The 23,717-nt window shown below is 39.5% G+C and overlaps 1 protein-coding gene across 1 annotated transcript; it reads right to left on the bottom strand.

Moving 5' to 3' along the window:
* Positions 1-2,272: 2,272 nt before the first annotated feature.
* Positions 2,273-6,413, bottom strand: LOC113347255 (fructose-1,6-bisphosphatase, cytosolic). Its single transcript, XM_026590873.1, has 12 exons — positions 6,120-6,413; positions 5,591-5,638; positions 5,398-5,472; positions 5,245-5,306; positions 5,087-5,153; positions 4,855-4,968; positions 4,484-4,570; positions 4,303-4,373; positions 4,154-4,219; positions 3,669-3,755; positions 3,417-3,492; positions 2,273-2,548 (listed from the first exon to the last, which is right to left on the bottom strand). Exons 1-12 carry the CDS (start codon positions 6,276-6,278, stop codon positions 2,435-2,437), a joined length of 1,026 nt encoding a protein of 341 aa, XP_026446658.1. The 5' UTR covers positions 6,279-6,413; the 3' UTR covers positions 2,273-2,434.
* Between the last annotated feature and the right edge of the window lie 17,304 nt (positions 6,414-23,717).

Here is a 23,717-nt window from a genome sequence, read left to right as displayed (position 1 = left end):
GTAATTGAATATTTGTCCCTACTTTTGATGGACTTTACAAATATCCTTATCACACAATAAATATGTCCTTCTTCATCTATAAGCCCATCAGGGGTCCACTAACGTTTTTTCTCCTTTCTATATTTATCCCTCCCTTTTTTAGATCAGATCAAGGTTTTATTTCTTCTTCTTTATCTTCTTCCCTTCAACGTCTGCAACTACCATCACCACCAACTCCTCCGTCGCCGCACCAACACGTCCTCCACTATAATCAGTTGATCTATCAATATGTTTATGTTCGATTTTCAACCTGTTAATTATTGTTCTTCATCTTCTTAGGTTAAAAATTGATTTTCCAGATTTAGGGATCGACAGATTTGTTTTTGGTTTTCGATTTCATAATTTCGAGTTGGAGATTCAGGGAGATCTTTGCATGTTCGAATTATTGAAAGAAGATACTGATTTGGCATGTATGATTTTCAATTTTGTTGTAGAGATTTAAGATTTGAGAGATAGAGAGTTCTGTGATTGAAACAAATCAAACCAAATCACTCCCACCATCACCATCTTCATCGTCACCAGCTCTGCAACTATTAGCACCTTCTTCGCTGCCAACTGGTTCGGGATTTTGAAGATTAATTTTCAAAATCAGATCTGAAGAGATGGAGATTTGATTTAGGATTTGGTATTTGCTCAATTGGTTCAGATGGTTCGAATTGGTGTTGAAGCTTCATAGAAGACAATGACGGTTGCTGCTACGGATTATAAATGGTGGTTGATGGTTCTGTCGGTGGTTACTGCAGTGAAAGAGATGAAGTTGTTGTTGTTGTTTATGAAGCTACATGTGATGATCAATTGGTGTTGTTTATATGTTTTTATGGGATCAATTGTTGTTGTTGACCCAATTTTTAATGGGATGAACTACAGTTGTTGATCCATCTATTGGATCAACTCTTGTTGTTGACCCAATTTTTTATTGGATCAACTACTGTTGTTGATCCTTTCAACTCTTATTGTTGAAAATATTTCCTTGGATAAGTATAATCATGCTTGTATTTTAAATCATGCTTATAGTTTAAATCATGTAAATTTCTTCCAATGTTGAACTTGTGGTGCAATGGTAGCATGACTGACTCCATGTCAGATGATGCGTGTTCGATTCACGACAAGTTCACTCCATTTACATGGATCAACTTTCATTGTTGATCCAATTTAGAGGATCAACTACCATTGTTGATCCCCTAAATTGGATCAACTTCTACTATTGATTCCTTTTTTTTGGATCAACTACCATTGTTGATCCCATAAATTGGATCAACTTCTACTGTTGGTTCTATTTTTATTTAGACAAAAGTATCTGAACCAGTGGTGGTGGCGGCGGCGGCGGACTAGTGGTGGTGGCGACAACGAACTAGTGGTGGTGGAGGACTGGTGGTGTAATGGTGGTGGTGAAGGAGTGGTGGTAGAATATTAGTGGTGGTGGCGGTTGGTAGGTGGTGGTTGTTGAATGGTGGTGGTGGAATGGTAGTTGAATGTTGGTGGTGGTGGTGTTAGTGGTAGAGGAATACATTTGTTGCATTTTGAAATAAAGAAAAATATTATATGGGTGAGGGTATTATGGGAATCTAATTTTAAATAAATAAGGTTACTAAAAAGTAGGGACATATTTATTGTTGTATAAGGAATATTTATTGGGTGTCAAAAATAGGGACATATAAATAATATACCCATCAAAAAACTACCTGAACCCTCGACCCTTGTACACCGAACCTTGAGAAAATAAAAAAACTTTAAAAAATATTGACTTTTTTGTTTTTGTTTTTTTAAGTTTCTTAATGTTTTCAAGAATTTATATTTTTTTTAAAACCTAATCATAGGTTCGGCTAATAACTTGTCAGCAGAACTCCACGCTTTAATTGTCGATCCTAGGTTCAGATGACTCGAACAGAAATTATGACAACTGAACTTAGATATGGTCGGAGTAGAGAAGCGGAAAGGAAAATAATTTATATGAATCTTAAAAAATAAATAAGTAAACCAATTAAGGTTATCTAAGTAATTTAGCATGTTTCAAAAAAAAAACTAAGTTACTTAGCTAGCCTTGGTGCACCTCTTATGAACCTACATTGGTTAGGGTAATAATCTTGTATGCCTCAAAACAGCCTTCAAATTTTAGCCCCAGGTCTATGTTGTGTTTTCTAAATGGAGCTGACTACACCCATATCTCCATGGTTCCGTTCTACATACTAATCATAGAATAAAATCGTGGAACGAATTGGTAACAGGAGATCAGTGTAGTTAAAAACTAAACCATCATCTCTCATTAATGAAATGTATTTTCTGATTGCACAGAGCTTATGAGAAGTTTCATTTTAAGAATAGATGAATAAACTGGCTCAGCTACCGGCAGAAAAACAGGGGGATCTTTTGAGGTCTTTAGAAGTGACTGGCACATTTATGCCTTCTTTTCTTCAGCGGCATAAAGCACTTTTATTTCTTCAACATCGTCATAACTTCCAAGAAATATAGGTGATCGTTCATGTATTTTCTTTGGAACCAAGTCGAGTGCCTGCCACAGTAACCAGTTAAACGATTAATTGACGGTTATTTATCATTCCAGATACAACAGTGTTAAGATCAAATATGACAGAACATTTTCACCATCAGCCGAACCCATAAACTAAGATTGTTTTTCCGACGAACCTATAAGGTTAAGATGGAATATTTGAAATTTAAACCTTAGTAGTACGCAATTCAGGTTCCAAAGAATCATTTTGCCTAACAAGCTATAAGACAAACAGCCAAACAAACATATAAACAAAATAGTAGTCCCAGATTAGTCCCTTAACCTAATATTCCTAATTTCCTACCACTTTACCACATTACGATCATTGTAAAGACAAAAAAGATAATCAATACGAGACCCCATCACATGTGAATGACAAAACTACTGTCTACGATAAAACAAGGGTGCATCTTCCTGGTACAAGTACTTAGTAATTAGCACCTTTAGCTTGAGCCTAAAATCACTGCTCCGATTTGGCCGTCATCTTTGCCAATATTCTGGACTTCTAATACATCATATAACTTTGAATACAGTTTGACTATTCGACCAAGTTACTTGGCACATATTGAAGCTAAATTATAGACTCTGTAGAGGTCTGAAAATTAGGAGTGTTGATATGATGTGCTAAATTCACAAATAACTTTCAAAACTAGGAAGTAATTCAAAACCTACTTTTCAATTTCGAATGAATTTCCATTATCTGAATCCTCAATAGTAGTAATCCAATTTATTAGTTATAGATAACCTGACTACTATAGATATCTTATAAACATGGAAAACAGATATTTCCCCCAATTTTCATATAGGTACTGTAATCAAGAAACTAGTGCAACTCGGACCAAAAAAAAAACGAAGAGCAAGTGGTAATTACCCTTTCTTTTCCAGTAAAAGCTTGACCTCCTGCTTGTTCCATCAAAAAGGACATTGGGAAAACTTCATAGAGAACACTGTTTCATACACAATAAATAGCCATTATTAATTACCACATTACATATTTAACAGCAATTTGCTTTTACATAAGAAGAAAAGGTAAGCAAAAGAAAAGAAAAGAAAAGAAAAGAAAAGAAAAGAAAAGAAAAGAAAAGAAAAGAAAAGAGAGAAATCATCCATCACAATAGCATACCGTAGTTTTCCGCTTGGGCTCTTCTTGTCTGCAGGATACATAAATATGCCTCCGTAAAGTAATGTGCGGTGCACGTCAGCAACCATACTGTAGACACAGATTTATTTTTATGATGAACTAGTTCGTTAATGGAAAGTAACATTAAATTCAATGATGCTGTGTTCCGACACAAAATATATTGAGTGCTTCTCATGATAACAAACTTAATGAACTCGTTACTGCTGCTAAAACATGTGAACTTAAATGTTCTGTGGACACAAAGAGGTAAAATAGGTTATGGTAATCAATTTGCAAGTTCAAGTCTAGAGTTCTACTAGAAGTGAGTTAGCATCGATAACCAGCTGTGCATATTCAAATTAAGTAAATAAACTAAGATTAAGGCTTTTTTGTGGCAGCATGTAGAGAAGTAAGAAGGCTATGTCATTTATACCCGAATTTATTAAGTGAACTGAAGAGGAAAAGGGTAAAGGTTGAGAGACCAATACCTTCCAATGTATCTGAGAGACTTTGGAGATGAACCATCCTGAGGGTACTTGCATCTCTCAACGTACCTGTAAATTGGATGCAATATCAGACACCAATTGCCAATCAAGATACTGACCAGGTAGGAATTGCAAATTGGAGATGCATATACTTCGCTGTTGGTGTATCCCAGTTTTTGGCATTTCCTTCGTTTACTGAGTAGATTTTTCCCTTCTTTGGAATCTGTACGCAAGTACGGATGAGATAAATATGTAAATTCACAAGAAATGTGTGGCAAGCATAAATCTTTCAACGTAAGAAATAACTAATAAGTAATGCAACTGCATACAGACCTTAATGTCTGGATGAGTCATAATGAACTCCCCAAGGGATGGATCAAGAGTGAAACCGTTGACACCACTTCCAGTGCTCAACACAAACTGCAAGATCATTCCTTTAACAGTTCAGACTAAATCATTCTAGTAATCTCAATTAAGCATGTTGAAGTTACTCTCAAGAGAAACAAATTGAAACGAACAGCAACATTAAGAAAAACTAGAAGTTTGAAGAAAAAAAATGCAAGACATTAAAGAATATAAAGCTAAAAATACTTTCAAAAGTTTTGAAATCCCTAAAGCGCTATCACTTGAAGGATAAAGAATGAAACAGAAAAATTCAAAGCTTGACTACATAACCAATGCTACAAAGGAATGAGCAATTATACCGTGCAAGAACTCCCGTACATGCAATACCCAGCTGCTAACATATTTTTCCCTGGTTGCAAGACATCTTCTAGATGTGGTTCCTCATTTGCTTTCATCATATAAATACCAAATATCTGAAATGTGAAAAACCTAATTTTAAGCCAGAAAAAGGAAATGCGCGAATTTCAATTAAAACGATATTTGAGGAAAAAATACTGAAGGAAAAACATGCTTCAGGTGAAGGGGTCTCACGGTTCCAATAGAAACACCACAGTCAATGTTAGAAGAACCATCCAAGGGATCAAAAACCACACAGTATCTGCGCTTTTGCAAAGAGACAAGTGGTTAGTAAAAGTCTAGCATGCAGCAGTTAACATATCACGTACAAAAAAGAGAGGATCAATAGTCACCTTCCACGCAATGCTGGATCCACAAAAGTTGCTTCTTCGTCCTCTTCCGATACTAGAATAGACTGTGGATAAGGATGAAATACATTTCTTAATCAATTTCAAATCTATCGAACACCATAGTCAAACCTAAGTCAATAGTTCCCGAAGACTTACCGTTCTTCCACTGCTTACGAGAGCCTTAACAAACACATCATTTGAAAGAACATCTAGTTTCTTTTGCTCTTCGCCCTGCAATCAGAGTCGAATAAATCACTTCTTAGTAGCTAGCTCCAACAAAAAGTGAAAAAGAACTGAATTTGCTGGAAAGAAAAATTAAGAATTAATAAAAGACTAACATCTTTGTTACCTGAACGTTGGTCTCCCCAGCAAGTCCGATGAGTTTCGCAAGCCCAGCCTACTCAAGAAAACAACAGCAAGATAAGCTTAATACCTCATCAATAAATATAAAACTCTCGAATTCTCAGAACTTCGAAAACTTACCAGGCAAACAATAATAAGATTTTATCTAACTCTACTGGTTTCTGAACAAAACCAAAAGGAAAACAAACTTCTTTCATTACTCAAAACAGTCAGTCAAGGCTAAATCATTTCAATCTCATCTCAGGAACACTAAACTTCAAACTTACATGATACCTATTTCAGCTATTATCTCTGTTAAAATCTTAATTTTCCATAAATCCACATTAAATTCAGTAATCAAATGAATGTTCTTAATTTTCTCTATTTCAGATGACTGTCCAGTTCAAAACAATGACACTTTTCTTTCTTTCTAATTGACTAATTTTCAATCAAATTCTCTACTAACACCAAAATCTCCAAAAAAAAGAAAGTCTTAACTAGAATTTAAAAATTCAAAGAATGAATAGAAAATTTACTTTGTTAACAGCAGCACAAACAAATTTGCAACCAAGAACGATGTGACTAAGCAAGATGGAAAAGTCTCCACGTGATTCAGGATGCTTCGATTGTTCATTAAGAACAAACCGAGTAATGGTCATCAAATCAGTCATATGAGCCTCAGCAGCATGATCCATTTTTCTTCTTCTTCTTTTCTTTCCAATAAACTATTTCTCGGTAAAAACCGAAGGTTCTTCGTGAGATTTTATATTTTGGTTACTTTACGAAGTCAGAGGTTTCCTCTTTTCGAGGAAATAACAGAATAAGAATGATTCGGATAGATAGAGACTATTTAAATAGTAAAGTGGATTTTTTTTTTTAATTATTTTATTTTTAAAACGAAAAATTGTTCTGTAATGATAATTATTAGTGATGAAATGAGACGGAAAATAGATAGGGTTATCTGATCTGACGTCATTGGAAGTTTCGACTAACACGTGTTGGTAATAGCTTCATCATCTCCTCCTCGTCACTCGTTAGTCATTGCAGATAAACTTGTACTATATTTAGTTAGTCTTTGCTGATTTTAGCGGTTAAAGTTTTGTCTCTTCTTGTAATATCCAGATTCTGTATCATCCTAACCCGATTCATCCGAACACCAAAAACCAAAAACCTGATTTTCTAAGATGATTATAAGTAAAAGACTATAAATATCTAATACCCTCCCCAATAAAATCAATAAAAGATCAAACACAGACGATTTCAATGGGGAAAAAAGTCAGTACAGATATTACAGAAAGAATCGATCAAAAAAATTTCTAAATCGATCAAAAAAAAGTAATTACAAATAAAAATGAAATTACAGAAAGAATAGAAGAAAAGGGCTTACCTCACTGTAGAGAAAAACCACCGAAAAAGACCTAAATGGAATTATGGACCCAAAACTACAAAGTGAGACCGGAATTGGTTAGAGAGAACGACATAGAAGAATATAGAAAGTCTGATAAAAAAACCAGTGGCAAATCTTTATGAACATTTATTCTCCACGCATAATCACAGTAATTCTTGTACCTAGAGTGCACTTCAGCCGTAGATTTATGTCTTGTGGATGAAATCTGGACCACCACTTACACGGGTAAACTTAGCCAAACTAAAGTTTAGCGGTTAAAGTTTTGTCACTTCTTGTAACAAGATATTATTACATGGCGTTATCTTCTCACCCAAATGCGGTACTGTTATGTTAGGAATTAGGATGTTCGGCCTACCAATTGCATACGCTGACTGACGCCCGTCTGATACGCATAAGTCTAGCAATTTCCAAAGCCGAGCCTACCAAAACTCCATACCACGCCGAAACAAAAACACCCCAAAAGAAGCCCAACGACCTTTGTATCCTAGTTCCACCGTACCATTACCCCTTTTTATCTGGACCGATGCTCAAGGATATTAACTATTCCGGATAAAGGTATACAGTTATAGTTGCACTCGTCCAAAAGGTATCAACCATGTATGTCTTTTTAAAGATATTATTTAGCATTAATAAGATATTATTTTCTATTAGGATGCTAAAGATATTGTTACCGTATTAGTGTTGCTTAGTTATCAAGAATTATTATCCTCGTTTATTAGTTTTTAGTTAGTTTCCTTTGCCTAGTTATGTTCTCTTATTTTCTCTTCATTGTATTTACTATTGTATAAATATGACTTTTGTCTAATGGAATGATACACCGATTGAGAGAAACTGCCATCTGATACCATGTTTTATCATGGTATCAGAGCCGGGTTAGATCCAATCAGCTTCGCTGCAAATCTAGTTTCTTCGTCAAGAAATATGCTACTAGTGATAAAAAATTGTTCCGACATAGAAGATGCAAAATTTGATGATATAGATTTCAGTTTTCATTGTCGGACATCAAAGTTGTTCCGTTGTTTAGATACCATCGTTAAAAGTTCAGTGTTTAAAGATCAGTGATTCAGAGTTTCAGTGTTCAGAGATCCGTTTTCAGGGAGTTTAGAATTCAGAGATCCGTTGTCATAGTTCAGGTCAGTGTGTATGGGCCGCAATCCGTAAGCCGCAATCCACGTGCAGCAGTTGGCGTGCCGCAATCCGTGTGCTACAATCCACGTGCCATGTTCAGAGATCAGAGCTTCTGAGTTCAGAAATTCCATATGCAAACTCAAGCCATCTTGAGTTTGAGGAGGGGTGTTAAAGATATTATTTCGTATTAATAAGATATTATTTCGTATTAGTATGCTAAAGATATTGTTACTGTACGAGTGTTGCTTAGTTATCAAGGATTATTATCCTTATTTATTAGTTTTTAGTTAGTTTCCTTTTCCTAGTTATTTTCTCTTATTTTCTCTTCATTGTATTTACTACTGTATAAATTTGGATTTTGCCTAATGGAATGATACACCGATTGAGAGAAACCATCCCTTTGTTATCATGTCTTATGACTCATTTACCAAATCTGTTTTTGACCAAATTTACCTTCCCTAATCGAGTTGGGTTGGGTTGTACCCGGATAAGAAATGGGTCGTAGGATATATAACGAATTTGGCCACAAACCCTCTTTCTTTAGTTCTTCAGCCCTCCCCAAGATGTCCTGGATCAGTTTTAATTTTTGATGGATGAGAGATGGTTTTAACTTAATCCAATTGACGATCACCTACTATGATTATTGTTCTTGATACCGCTATAACTATCTGCAACGGAAGTAGAGGAGAATCCATTTACCAACGATGAGTTCAAAAATTGAGTTGGATTGATATGCAACTGTTGATGGTGGTTTTCAGTTCAAGGATAAAATCGTGAAACCCTGTATTTAATGCGCTGCCATCCTACAAAGGAACTAAGCCAGTTGGAATGTAATGAGTTCCTAAGCCTTTTCGCTCATATATGTAGTGAGCAATTCAATATATATGTGTATATAAAATTTATTCAGAATGGTGCATGTAGCAACAATCCCAAATATTCTATAAATTTTATCTTGCACCAGCATTATTCACTAATGCATGACCTGCCTAGTATTTTCCTATGCTATGTTCCCCAGCCGAACTTTCAATATTGGCATGACATGACGATTAATGTTCACTCACAACGGAGTAGCACGAATCTCCCGAAGTGTTAGTATTAAGATCTGCGTGAAAATACTCAGGAGCACACAAGCTACGTCACTCTCTGATAAAGAGATTTTCTTTGCGTCAACACGCTCTTAGTTAAAAGTGCATGGTTGACGCGCTTAAATTCCTTAAGAAAAATAAGCCTAGACTGACCATGTCAGTATTAAAACAATCACGACCACACGATTTAGCCGCCCAATTCAACAAGCTTAGCGTCACCCTAGAGGAACTAGGCAAATTCCATGATGTCCACCGGCGGTCCCACTATTGTCCCAGCCAATCGGAATCCTCTAAACTCTCCAGTAGCATCCCTAATCGCTAGCCAAAACTAGGCTAGTTGCACTGCGAAAGAGAAACTCCAACGAGTTAAGAACAATCATAACGGTCTCAAAGCCATCGCGTCCGCCCAACTTAGCCAGCCTGGTTGGACGGCTTAGATCGTATTTCGAACGATCAAAGAGGTGCCGGTGTGTTCACCGACGACTCGCCTCCATCCTCAGCCGATCAAACTACACATGGCAAGCTAGGAGTGCATCAAACCGCTTGTCCAAAGTAAGGTGAACGCGCTGTTTAGGAAACCCTAATTTGCGTTGCGGCAGCGTGCTACTGTCGCAAAACGATCACAACCGTCCATCTTCGCGGCCAAATTGTCTGGCTTAGATCCAATTTCAGGCGGCCAATAAGATGTCAGCATGCTCGCCGGCAACTTACCTTTGCATACGGCCAATCATCCTGCTCAAATCAATGTCCAGTGCCTTGGATCGATTAGCCTAAAGAGGGTTGGTCATACGGCTTTAAACCCTAAAATTCAATCAACGACAGTATACAACTGCCGCAAATCGTCTCATCCGTACAACTTCGCTAACCTAGTCGGACGACTTAAATCTAATTTCAAGTGGCCAACAGGGTGACATCGTGATCACTGGCCACCCTTATCCCATAAGGAGCGGCCGTCCAAGCCACGGCTTTCCCAAACGGATCCCAAACGATCGCCCAAAAGGTGGCCAGTCGCGCTGCTAATATATATTTCAATAATTCAACGACAGCTATCAACTGCCGCAAATCATCTCAGCCACTCGACTTGGCTAGCCGATTTAACCGGTCCAGATCTAACTTGGGCCGACCGTTAGGATGTTAGAATGGCTACCAACCGCCACTCTCTCATAAGGACCGGCCGGACAAGCCCTAGGGTTTACGAGTAGCTCCTACCAACTCCCTGAAAGAGGGTGGTCATGATCCTTTTAAGTCACTAAGCTCCGCGACTAACTTAGACGAGTTCTGGAACAACGTTGCTTCATAAACATCGATTATTTTCAGTTGCTTGTTTAAAAGCGATGCTTTACATGCATCGATTATAGATGATGTTTTATAAATATTGATTCCACAAATAATTTTGTTATTTGACCTAAAAGCACTATGTGCTGCTTTAAGAGGCAAGTCTCACGACTTACCCATTTACTCAAGACATAAAACATGTCACAAACTGGGGGATGCTCACTAGGGTATTGGATGGTGGTTTACATGGTTTGGCGTGCAACACGCGCACTACAAGAAAATGTCAGGAAATGGCAGACGGCTAATGGAAGTAACAGAGTAGTGGGTGTAATGTTGGTCAGTCTTCTCTCGTAAAAGGAAACGTGACGGTCACCACTTTTACACAACTCCACTTCTCCACTACTTAACTGTCTCCACTTTCTACGATATCAGAGTGCGCGCAGTCATGACTTGTATAAATAGATTATTCAACCTATTTTCGAGAAAAATAGAGGTGATCAACACAAGTATTCATAAAACACCAAGAACTGATAGCTTACACTCTGCAATCCAGATCCACATTCTGATACAAATCATCAAACAACCACACCTTCATAATTCAACATTTTGATCTCAAACACCTTCTTCTCTTCCCTCCCTAAGATCAACCCTTCTCCTTCACTTGTGACCGAATTGAATATGGAACGTCCATTTCTTGGTTTAGGCCAGAGTCTTACAGATTGATCTCTCGAAACTAAAAGTACTCCTGTGCAGTACATTTGTTTAGGGTTTGAGTTCATTTATCATCAACACACCCAAATTTACCAAAAACAGCAGAACCAGTTTTTACCCCAAAACAACTGGCGACCACAATGGGAGATTAATCTCTCGGTTGCAATCTCACATTTTCACAAAATGGTTGATCTTAGGTCAGGTTCAGTTACAAATCCTAACATAAACAATGCTAGCACTAGGAACAACGGTGTACTCCAGAAACTATTCATGCTTCCAACAACGGTGCTGGTGATACTACTCCTCCTCAAACTTAACACTGGAAATCATCCTCTCTTCTACCGGCATCCCCAGGAAGTCAGATAAAATCCATCCACCATAGCCGATCTCATGAAATTCCAGGAAGTTCTCGCCAAAAATCAAACTGATATGGCTAACACTCAGAAGGAGTTATTCAATTATCTCAAGACTCTCACTGACAAGATGTCAGAGAAAACTCAAGAGAAGGGAAAAGCCAAAGAAACGTCTTTAGATGATCCTGAAGTCACTATGATCCATGTAATAGATGATGATGATGAATTCCACAAGGCTGCAGACAACCCACCAATTAAGGAACCTGCAGGCTTCATCACCCGTGAGGACCTGGAACGCTTCATGGAGGATCGCGGAAAAGACAAGGCGCCATCTGTCTATCGTCACCAACCTCCATATCCTGCTTCTACACAAAGAATTCCTCTCCCAAAGGGTTACACTTCCCCAATGTTCACACTGTACAACGGAACAGGGAATGCTCTAGAACACGTCTCTCGATTATTGGAGGCACTAGGAGAGCACGAACACAACCATGTCGTCTGTCTGAAGGAATTCTCGAAATATCTGACAGGCCGAGCATACACCTGGTACAACAACATTGAATTTGGGATCATCGCTAGTTGTGGATAAATGTTTAATATTTTCTACAGGAAATACTTCTTCGTCTCTGAGAAGATTACTCTCTCTGACTTGGGAAGAATGACTCAAAAGAATACTGAACATGAGAACGACTATGCGAAGAGGTTCAGACTTCAAGCTTTGGATTGTCATGACCTTAATGTTACTGAACAACAATGGGTAGACTTATGTATCAACGGGATGATCCCAGTCTATAGAGCCTTGCTGGAAAATGTCCGGTTCCGGACTTTCTCAAAACTCCATGAAACAACCAAGAGATCAACAACTACTGCTCCATCCTTGCTAGAAAGAACAAAAACCGTCAAGGTCGAGGAGCCACGAGACACTCGAAGCACCACCAGGCGCCTTATCAATAAACAATACAATGTTCAACCTTCCATGAATGCTGCTGAAGGGATCAAAAGGAAAGATAATGCGCAACCACATAAGAACGTCCCTCCATCATCTCATCCTACAAAAGCACCAAGGAAAGACAACCAAGCTATAAATACACAAGCACCAGCTCAGTTAGAACGACCAGGAAGAGCTAGATTTTCCTTTTCCCATTGAAGAGGTGATCGAGTTATTGGAAGTATGAGTTCAACACGGTCAGAAGAGAGCCGACAGATGAGGAAATGGAGAATCCGCGCTACTGGCGCTTTCATAGGTATGTCAGTCATTCAACAATTGATTGCATAACTTTGAAATGCATCTTCAAGGGAAAAGCCGATTTAGGAGAACTAGGGACTGAAGGAGTACACAAGAATCCTCTCCCAATCAGAACCTTTACGTTCTCTGAACTACCAGTCAAAGAAGCAGTTCAATCATTGATAGAGCATGCCTACGAATTGCTTTATCTGTCAAAGGATCAAAGGATGGACTTGTTTGCGACTCTGAACCATATAGTGTCCGGGAAACAACTGTCATTCCAGAAACACTCCCTGAGCCTCCAGTAACTGACAAAGAGATGTACGACTGGGGACTTCTCACCACAGTGCACCTGAAAGGAAATGAATTCAAGCGAGCGTTGGTCGATGTTGGCAATGTCGTAAATATTATCCCTTTGAAAACTCTCAGAGTTGCAGGCATCACTCGACAAGAAGCCACTCATGCTCATGTCTTAGTCAGATACCATGAAGGAATCTCCAAAGATGATTATGGTTACATCATTCTCAAGATGAAAACTGGCTCAAACTTGGCAGAAACCAAATTTCACATAATTAGGGAGGACCCAAAATATGATATGATCCTTGGACGAACATGGGTTCATGCTGAAAAGGTAACTCCAACACTTTCAATTGCACATTTCTCTGTTGAAAAAAGCTTCGACTCAGAAGAAATAGAGGAGACTCCATCATTCGAGCATCTGGAGAAAGTTCAAGCCTTGATGGAAATCACATAAAAGCCTGAAGAGAGAGCACATGAAATCATCAAAAGATTACGTACTCAGGCAAGTCTTATTCCTCCTCATGCGTCCATATTATCAACTTTCAAACATGCTACCATGGTCTGGGGACTCAATATTGCTAATAACCTAGCATTCGCCAAACGCTACGAGTGGTTGGTATCGCCTCAGCAATATTACTCCAAATGGTTAGAAGCGGATCCTCTCCGAATTCAGCGTCTCACTGATATGTTCATTGCTGGATTAATGACCGAACACAACAGTCATTATCCTAAGTACTCTCCTTTGCATGAGTGTCCATATGTGCCACAGGGTTGGAAAGCTCCACAGACATGGAATCCCACTGTACGAGGAATTCCAAACCAGCAGAAAATATTCAGGTCACGAGCAACCAAACCTAACAAGTTTCATGAAGGGGATTTAGTTCTCAAGGCAACTAAACGTAATCTCCATTCCACGAGGATCTCTAACTGGGAAGGGCCTTTTATGATTGCTAAGGCGGCGGTTGGAGGATACTACAAATTGGCTGATATGAAGGGCAAGATGAGTGTACCAGTGATTCACGAGAATTGGCTCAGAACTTTTGACGCCTGAGGCATTCAACGCCCTAGGTGTTTTATGTTCAAAACAAACGCTCAAGACACCCGATGTTTGCATTTTAGGATTTTCTTTCACCTGTATTTTCAATTCGTCCAAAATGTTTACAATACTTGCATCCAATATTTGAATTCAGTAATTTATCAAAGTTCTTTTATTTCAAGAAAAATCTCTATCAAATCCAAAATCCAAAAGAAAATCCTCAATCATTAACTTATCCAAAATCAATCAAAATTCAAAACCAATGTAAAACCTCACATCTCTCATAAGTTCAAGGTTCAAGAGATTATGGAAAGGAAAACTAAAGGAAGCCGGCAAAGTAAGATTTCTGCTTCTCTGCATTCTCCAAGACTTGCAAGGACGCTTTCTCTAACTCCATCTTTTCAGTCAATTCAGCAATCTTAGCCATTTTCTCCACCACAGCATCACTAGTAAAAGGTATATTGTTCTCTACTGCGTCCTTGATACTGTTGATCCTTTGACGAAGCTACTTCAAGTTGAAACCAAGTTCTTCAGATTTCTTCAAGTTGTAATCCCAATCAAAGAGTACATCTTGAGTAACAGTACTTCTCGCCCTGGTCCGTATATCATCTATGACGCGCAAGATAGATCCTACTTGAATTGTCAAGAAGTAATTGCGATTTGGATCCCCGGTGACAACAATGTGACCATATATTTTCCAAAATTTCTCATACATATCAGCATACCCTATGGGAACACTAAATCCACCAACTGATGTGTGATATGGGAGTGATTCGCCGAACGGAGGCTCACAAATAATCCCTGCATTAGAGTATTCATGCACTATTATGCGATTCTCAATCATCGGAGCAACTTCAGCAATTGCGGGAGAAGTTTCTTCCATTATTGGAGTAGCTTCTTCCATTATGGGTCCAGTTTATTTCTACCTCTGAAATGGTAATGACTTGAGCATCATTCTTGTTAGAGCACTGCTCGGTCGAACTCGCATGCGTTGCTATCTCAAGCATGTTTGTCAATCTTAGTGATCAAAACTGTAAGTCTTGATTTATAGCCTATTTATAGATGTCTCGGACTAGGACATAGATTGTGTAGTTGAGCTTAGTTTTCATGGAGTTCATCATTTGAAGACGAAGAACTGCTAAGGAGAGCTTGTGGAACTTCTTCGACAAAAGGTATGTGGAGAATTAAACTCATCTATCACTTGGATAGTCTATTTCTACTATCTCCTATATTGAGACATAAGTCGTGTTATGATATGGTTTTCTCTATACACATTTGAGATTTAGAGCTGAGTATATCTCGCTTACATATTTATCGAAATATGTGTTGTAAGCTTTCTCTTCGACCAAGTTCATCTTATATCATGAGAAAATTGCCGAGTAACATCTTACATGGTTTATGTGATACAATCATTTGATGTAGGCTTGGAATGTTTCTATAATGATTATTATATCTTGAAAATTTCTTTGATGCTAATAGTGTGTGAAAACGGCTATTATCATTATAGAAGAATATTTCAATGAGTGAAATAAAGAGTTTAGAATCTTGTAACCATCTTTGGATATAAGCATAGTGTGTTCGCACATTAGTGTATAAGTCCAAAACCGGGAACCTAAAATATGCATACTTGTGTGTATACAAAAAGGTTGTAGGAGACTGGGTAAGTATGCGTACCCGTACGCATACTAGTGGAAGTTCACGTCCGTGAATTTTTGCTGAGTTTGAAATCCAAAACCAAACTCCTCCAGTTACCTAAAGTACACGTACCCGTACTCATACTGGCGGAAAGTTCACTTCCGTGAATTTCTGCTGAGTTTGAAAACTAAAACAAACTCAATCTGGTTACTTAAGTACGCATACTTAAGTAGGTTACTTTCTAAAATCGGTTGTACATGAACCTAAACATTTATCAATATGGAATGCAATCTTTGCAAATTGTGCCTATAATGTTCATGTATTGATTCGAGTGAATCAAACCGGTTTTGCTTCAACTGTGTTCTTGTATAATTCTATGAGAATATAACAATTGAACAACTCTTTAACTAGTTTCATTTGAGTCATTTGAACTAGTTATGGTTGAGATGAATAAGGTTGATATGCGAGTAATCATATGTCTAACCTTGGTTAACTATTTGTGAACCAACATGGTGTACACATTTAGGTACGGTTACATAAACCTAAATGAGGGTACCTTTCATTTGTGTGTAACAAGCTAAGTTCGATCTAACGGTTGAAAGATATTAGCTTGGTTGAATCAGGTTTTTCATCTAACGGTGAATATTGAATGCTTTGCTGCCAAGGTAACTTGGATTGCAATGACTGATTTGAAACTATATAAAGGAGAACTCTAGCAACTGGGAAACCTAATCCCCACACCTCTTTTGTGTTACTAGTTGCATAACTAGAGTCGATTCTCCTTTAACCTTAGGTTTCTTCTCGAGACCCTGTAGGTTGACGACTTGAAGAATTCACCAGGATTGTGAAGCCAGACCCAACTATTATCTTTTTTGTTGTGTGATCTTATGTTGTTGTTTCTATCGTGATTGAGTGCAATCATTAGATTGTCTTGATATTTATATCTTCGATACGCAAGATAGAAAAGTAATCACAAACACCTTGTTTCGCTAGTCGATTAAGATTATTGTGAGGTGATTGATAATATTAGGCTGTTCTTCGGGAATATAAGTTCGGTTTATCAATTAGTTCCTGTTCACTTTGATTTATCAAAAGAAGGAACAAAAACTCTTGGGTATTTCTGACTTTTCTGTGTGAGACAGATTTGTCTATCAAGTCTTCGACTTTGGGTCGTGGCAACTCTTAGTTGTGGGTGAGATCATCTAATGGAATCAAGTGTGTCGTATCCTGTTGGGATCAGAGACGTAAAGAGCGCAACTGTACCTTAAATCAGTATGAGATTGATTATGGTTCAACTACAGTCCACTCCGAAGTTAATTGGTAGTAGGCTAGAGTCTGTAGCAGCTTAATACAGTGTGGTGTTCAATCTGGACTAGGTCCCGGGGTTTTTCTACATTTGCGGTTTCCTCGTTAACAAAATTTTGGTGTATGTGTTATTTCTTTTCCGTATTATATTTGTTATATAATTGAAATATCACAGGTTGTGCGTTAAGATCAATCAATTAGAATATCCAACCTTTGGTTATTGATTTACATTGATTGACACTTGAACATTGGTCTTTGGTACCGTTCAAGTTACACCTCTTATATTCAATCGGGCTCGCAAATTTCTATTTGTTGATTGCAGATTGAATTACGAGTTAGAGATATTAAACTCTTTGATATACTTTACTCTAGATTGAGTCTGGCTGTCTAGTTGATTCTCTAAAAAGTGTATTGGAGTAAGTCCTCTCAGATTGCCGAACGAATTGTTGGGTGTGGTTGTTAGACCCCCGCATTTTCAATTGGTCAGAGCAGGCAAACACTATAAATATAATAAGTTTGTGTTTGATTGATCCTTAAAAATTTTCCGTATGTGAAGTTTTTTTGGAAACCTTGCTCTTGGCATCTGTAACGCACGCCACAACTCCTTAAAGATTGTTCGACAATTATTATGGACATAACCTATGGTGTCTCATGATAATCCATTTTCATCTAAGACCTTGGAAAACTTAGATGGTAAGAAACAATCCAAAGGAAAAATTAAAAAGAAAGGAAGGCTGAGAAAACGTTCGTTACGTTCAAAGATATGGAATCTTACTAGATTAACTCTTAATCTTTTTGAGGATTACTATCGTGATGGATCAATTGACAAAGATCTATTTAGAGCGTTTGAAAGCGTTTTTAGATTCTTAGAAAAAATTAACTCCGTTAAGTCTAAGAATCAATCTGATAAAGGTTCGGTACATGTGAAACCATGCAATCATGGTGTACGAACTAAACTTGTTGTCAACACAAGTAGACCCAATAAAACAGGTTCTCATGTTGTTGACACAGTTTCAAGTTATCGGAAAAATCTTCTTTCTGGTCAAATGAAAAGGAAGTTAGTAAGCTCTAGTAACACTGATTATCATCATTACTATGACTATATCACTGGCACTGCTTACAAATATCAACCAGGAATTTTCCGCTGCACATTGTGCCTCTTGGTAACAAGTCTAGCTCTACCCCATGTGTATATATCTTGAGATGGGGCAAGAAATGGTTTGGTTTGTGTATAGTTGGGATTGGGTTAAAAATGTTATTCTGTCCTTCTAGGTGTTGATGGTGGATTTTAGTTCAGGGCTAAAATTATAGAACCAATTTTAATATGATGACATCCTGCAAAGGACAAAGCCATTTGATAAGCGATGAGCGCAGAAAACCTCTCGCTTTATTTATTTGAAGCAATTCAATGAATACACAAGATTCACCCAGAATGGTGCATGTAGAAAAAATCCCAAATATTCTGTGAATTTATAGCATTATCAATTAATGCATGATTAGCCTAGTGTTTTCTGTGTTGTTCCTAGTCGAGCTCTCATTGTTAGCATGACATGACGACTGAGTGTTCACTCTCATCAGAGTAACACGAATCTCCAAGTGCCAATTTTGAGACATGCACGAAATACCCGTACAAGCTACTCTCTGACAAAGAGAATTTCGAGTCGATGCACTTTCAGCTTGATTGAACGCATTTAATTTCCTTAAGGAAAATCTGGACTGGTCATATCAGTCTCAGAAACGATCACGGCCACACAAGTTGGTCGCGCACTTTAACAAGCCTAGCCAAACCATGGAAAGAGTAGGCAATCATCGTGATGACCACCGGCGGGCCCGCTTATGCCCTAGCCGGTCGAACATCACACGAACTCCTCCCAGCACGTCAAACGCCAACCCCAAAAAAGGGTGGTTTCGCTGCTTTGGAAGAAGCTCGAAGAGCTTAGACTGTTCAACGTAGTCTTAAAATCATCACGACCGTCCAACTTCACCAGCCTGGTTGGACGACTTAAATCATACCGCGAATGATCAGTGAAGCGCTAATGCACATATTGGCGGGCCCACTCTATCTATACCTGATCGACTTGCTCACGGCGTGGTCATATAACCATGAACGTTTGCCCAAAACACGATGGGCGTGAGGATTTCAAGGGTCACGGAAATTCCACTAGTGTCTTAAATTAATCTCAACCATCCAACTTAACCAGCATATTTGGATGGCTTAGATCGCGCCTAGGACCATCAGGGAGGTGCACATATGTTCACTGTCAGCGCAATGTGGGCCCCACACGATCGACCTCTCCAAAGGAGAAACATAGTTTGCCAAAACGATTGGCCAAAGTCACGCGTGCGTGACCATTTTAAAACCATAATTAGGGTTTGCGGCGCTGCATAACTGTCGCAGTTCGATCGCGTCCATCTATCTTCACCAGCCTAAACGGAGGGTGTAGATATAGACCCAAGAGGTCCCAAGGATGTTGAAGTGATCACCGTGGGCCTACCTATATTTGTCATCGACCAGCCTGGGCCAACCATGGCCAAACGCTTCGAAACGCGCGCCCAAAGGTGGCATATCACGCGTCTTCCAAATCCTTTGAGGCAATGGATTTCTATCGCAAATCGATCACGGACACTCATCTCTGCCAGTCAACTTGAGTGTCCTAGATCAAGCCTTCATGGGACAGAGAGGTATAAATGTGCACAACAACGGACCGTCTCCATACACGACCAATCGGTCCCACCAAAATTGGTGCCCATGAGTAGTTTCGGTCAAGCCAAAGAGGGATGCTTCCGCACCTCTTAAAAAACCTAGGATTCCATCAACGGTCGCAAATAAGTGCCGCAACCCATCTCGTCCGTCCAACTTTGCTAGCTTGGTCGGACAGCTTAGGTTAAGAACTAGGTGACCAATGAAACACCTCGATGATCACCGTCCGTTACTCTTCAACAGGGAATGATCGACCAGGAGATAGCTCGCCCATGCGGTCTCCAAACGATCACTCGAACATGGTTGGGCGTGATGCTATTTTAAGACGCTTAATCCGTGACTTATTCGGTTAAGCTTTAAAACAGCGATGCTTCATACATATTGATTATTTTCAATGCATTAATGCACCGAGCATACACGATATTTCATGAATATCAATTTCTTAAATAACTTATTTATTTAACCTAATAGCATCACGTGCTATTTCTTGCGGCGGGTCCCACGACTCGACCCACTCATTCGAGACATCAAACATGTCACAAACTGGGGGATACTTACTGGGGTATTGATCTGGCGGTTTACAACATGCGGCGTGCAATGCGCCCATTTACAAGAACGTGTCAGGAGGCAGGGACTGTTAAGATGATGAGGGAAGTGGGATAATACGTGATCGTGCAATCACATACACGACCCCACTAGTCCATCACTCAACTTCCTCCACTTCCTACGAGATAAGGGTTTGTGCTCAATGACTTGTATAAATAGGTCCTTCGCCTATTTCCAAGAAAACACGAACAAACACAGAAAAACCAAGTGTTGTCATCCGTATCCAGAAAACATCCAGAGCTGATTGCTTACATTATTTTGCAAGCCAGTTCATCATTCTGATACAAGTCATAATCAGCCAACACTTTCACAATCTCAACACCTTCTTCGCTTCCCTCCCTAAGATCAACCCCATCTCCTTTACTTTATCACCGAAGCAAGTCTGGAACGACCATTTCTTGGTTTAGGCCATGATTGTATAGATTGATCTCTCGAATTAGATAGCACTCCCGTGCAGTGCATTTATCTAGGTTTTAGATTCATTTCTCATTCACACACACCCAAAATTACCAAAACCAACAGAAATAGTTTTCACTCATAAACAATTGGCGACCACAATGGGAGATTAATCTCTCGGTAATGAAGTCAATTTCTTCAAAACCCAATTCAATTTTACTGATTTCCAAAATGGTGGATCTTAGGTCAGGATCAGCAATCAATTTCGATGGAACTAGCACTGACAACACTCTCGGTGTCGATGTCCCTGTCAGTGGAGCTGCCAATGTGATCAATACATCTCGTGGATCCGTCTCCTATACCACCAACACTAGAGGAGCAGGAGATATTCCAGTGGGCGTGACACCTCCTATCACTAGATCCAGAGAAGCCACAAACCCCGATATTTTTTCAAGTGTAACACCTTCGGTCGTCACTAGAGCAACTGCCACTCCCCATCAGGGCGAGGGGCTGGAGTAACAAGAGCAGGACAACCCCCTGTTACCATTGTGGATTTGATGGAAAGGAAGGAAGTTCTTGCTAAGGTTCAGACAGACATGTATACAACTCAGAAATAGGTACTCGCTTTTCTCAAGACATTGACTGAGCGATTGCCACAGGAGTCACGACAGCCCCCGAAACCAACAAGGAGCGCAGTCAATACACCCGGAGCAGGCACTTCAACGGCGCGGGCCTACATGGACGAAGAAACTCGTGTTGCTCCTGAGCGCCCAAGGGAAAGGGACCAGTCATCCAACTTCATTACCCGTGAGGACTTGGAGCGACTCCTCCAGAGCCGGGGCAAAGGAAATTCAATGGACACGCACCAGCATCAACCTCCATACCCTCAAGAAGTACAACGGATCCCCCTTCCAAGGGGCTACACCTCTCCTCAATTCTCTCTTTATGATGGTACTGGTAACGCTCGTGAACATATCTCTCGATTTTTGGAATCTTTAGGAGAACATGAATATAATCATGTTCTCCGACTGAAAGAGTTCTCGAAGTCACTTACTGGAAGAGCATACACCTGGTACAACAACATCGCACCTAACAGCATATCCAATTGGAGTGAGATGGTCAGTGACTTCTACAGGAAGTATTTCTTTGTGTCTGAGCAGATCACCTTTTCATACTTGGGAAGAATCTTTCAGCGAAACAACGAGCATCCAAAAGACTTCGTTAAGAGATTCAAAATTCAAGCGTTGGATTGTCATGATCCGAATGTCACCTAACGCCAGTTGGTGGAGTTATGAATTAACGGAATGGTTCCCATATACCGTGCTTTGTTAGAGAATATGGGCTTTCAAACATTTTCTGAGCTCCATGAAGCCGCTAAGCGTTCGGCCACAACAGCCCCAACATTGCTCGAAATAACCAGAATTGTTCGAAACGAAGATACGCGTGAGAGTCGAGGAAGCAGGCGTCTCATCAACAAGCAATATAATACTGGTCCTTCTGTGAGCGTGGTGGGTGAAGGAGGAAAAGGGAAAGCTTCAACAACAGAACAGCAACCCGAGCGTGCAGCTCCAGCGCAGACAACTTAATCTCGAAATGGAGCGGGCAAAACTCCTGTGCAAGAAGTTGGAGACACTGTCCCGGACTTCCCATTTCCCATGAATGAAGTCATAGAACTCTTAGAAGCATGGATTCAAGATAACGCGATCAAGCTACCTCCTATCATACGTCCGCCGACCGAGGAAGAGATGGATAATCCCAAATATTGATGTTACCATTGGTTTCTCCATCACCCGACTAAGGATTACAACAAATTGAAGCACATTTTCAGAGAAAAGGTAGAGGAAGGAGAGCTCCAGTTAGGAAACGAAGGTGTTCATAGGGATCCTCTTCCTATTAGGAGTTGCATGATCTCCGGGGATTCTGTTCACAAGACTGTACACTCTATGATGGAACATTTGTGTGAAATCCTGTATTTCTCCAAGGCACGACGTCAAGACATATTTGCATCCCTCAACCGCATTGTGTCAGGAAGGCGCTTGTATCCAGAAAGAGAAACAACGAAAACTCAGACTTTCCTGGTAGATGCTACTAGCAAGGGGAACTGGGGACTCTTGACCGTTAATCGTTTGAAGGATGTCGAGTTCGACAGCACATTGACTTACGCATCCTCCGAGTTCAACATCATCACCGTAAAGACTCTGAGAGCCGCAAAGATTTCAAAACAGGAAGCTATTCGCAGCCCAACCGTGATCAGGGGATGAGAAGAAGAATTCAGAGACGCTTATGGATGTATTGACCTTAAAGTTAAAATCGGTGATGCTCTAATACAGGTTAAATTTTACATAGTAAAAGAGTATCCAAATTACGACATGGTCCTGGGACGCCGGTGGATAAACGACAACAAAGCAGCACTGGGAGTGTGTCCTTTGCCGATTTCAATACCTTAAAGAATCTCCAATGAACCGTCAAATCCTGAAGATTATTTGTTGTCGTATCAACACCTTGCGAATGTGACGCAACTTCCTGGAGAAAGCCCGAACTTATACCTTTAAAGGTTCCGAACCCAAGTAAGTCTAATTGAACAACCTTTTTTACAAACAGTAAAACCTCTTCCTGCTGAGGCTCGGGGACTTGTTTCGATCAACAACTTAACCGCCACTAAGAGATGTGAGTAGGGTGTCGGTCCTTTCAAGCGTTTTGCCAAGAGCTTGGAAGCAGTCAGAGACAACGTGTCCCAGAATCAAGATGTTGTGCCGAGACCAAATCCGTTTCAAATTGGAGATATAGTAACAAATATGACCATTTTTCAAGTTGGAAACGTGGTGGTGAAGATGACTACCCACTCTGATTTGCTAGCAACGAAGGAAGATGAACCGTATTTGGTAACAGATGCCATACTAGGCGGCTATTGCAAGATCATCAATGACGACAAGCTTGAGGGCGTGACGATTCACTCACGATGGCTCAAGC

Source organism: Papaver somniferum, chromosome 2, assembly GCF_003573695.1.
Source record: "Papaver somniferum cultivar HN1 chromosome 2, ASM357369v1, whole genome shotgun sequence".
NCBI lineage: Eukaryota > Viridiplantae > Streptophyta > Magnoliopsida > Ranunculales > Papaveraceae > Papaver > Papaver somniferum.
Note: the sequence above shows the minus strand (reverse complement) of the source record. Positions and strands in the feature narration are given on the sequence as shown.

What these genes read in the sequence shown, in the direction of transcription:
- LOC113347255 (XM_026590873.1), bottom strand. Translation starts at nt 6,278, where the DNA reads ATGGATCATGCTGCTGAGGCTCATATGACTGATTTGATGACCATTACT. An exon ending in GTGGTGTTTCTATTGGAACC is followed by an intron (nt 4,969 to 5,086) that starts GTGAGACCCCTT and finishes TTCACATTTCAG; the next exon opens with ATATTTGGTATTTATATGAT. An exon ending in TGGGATACACCAACAGCGAA is followed by an intron (nt 4,220 to 4,302) that starts GTATATGCATCT and finishes TCCAATTTACAG; the next exon opens with GTACGTTGAGAGATGCAAGT.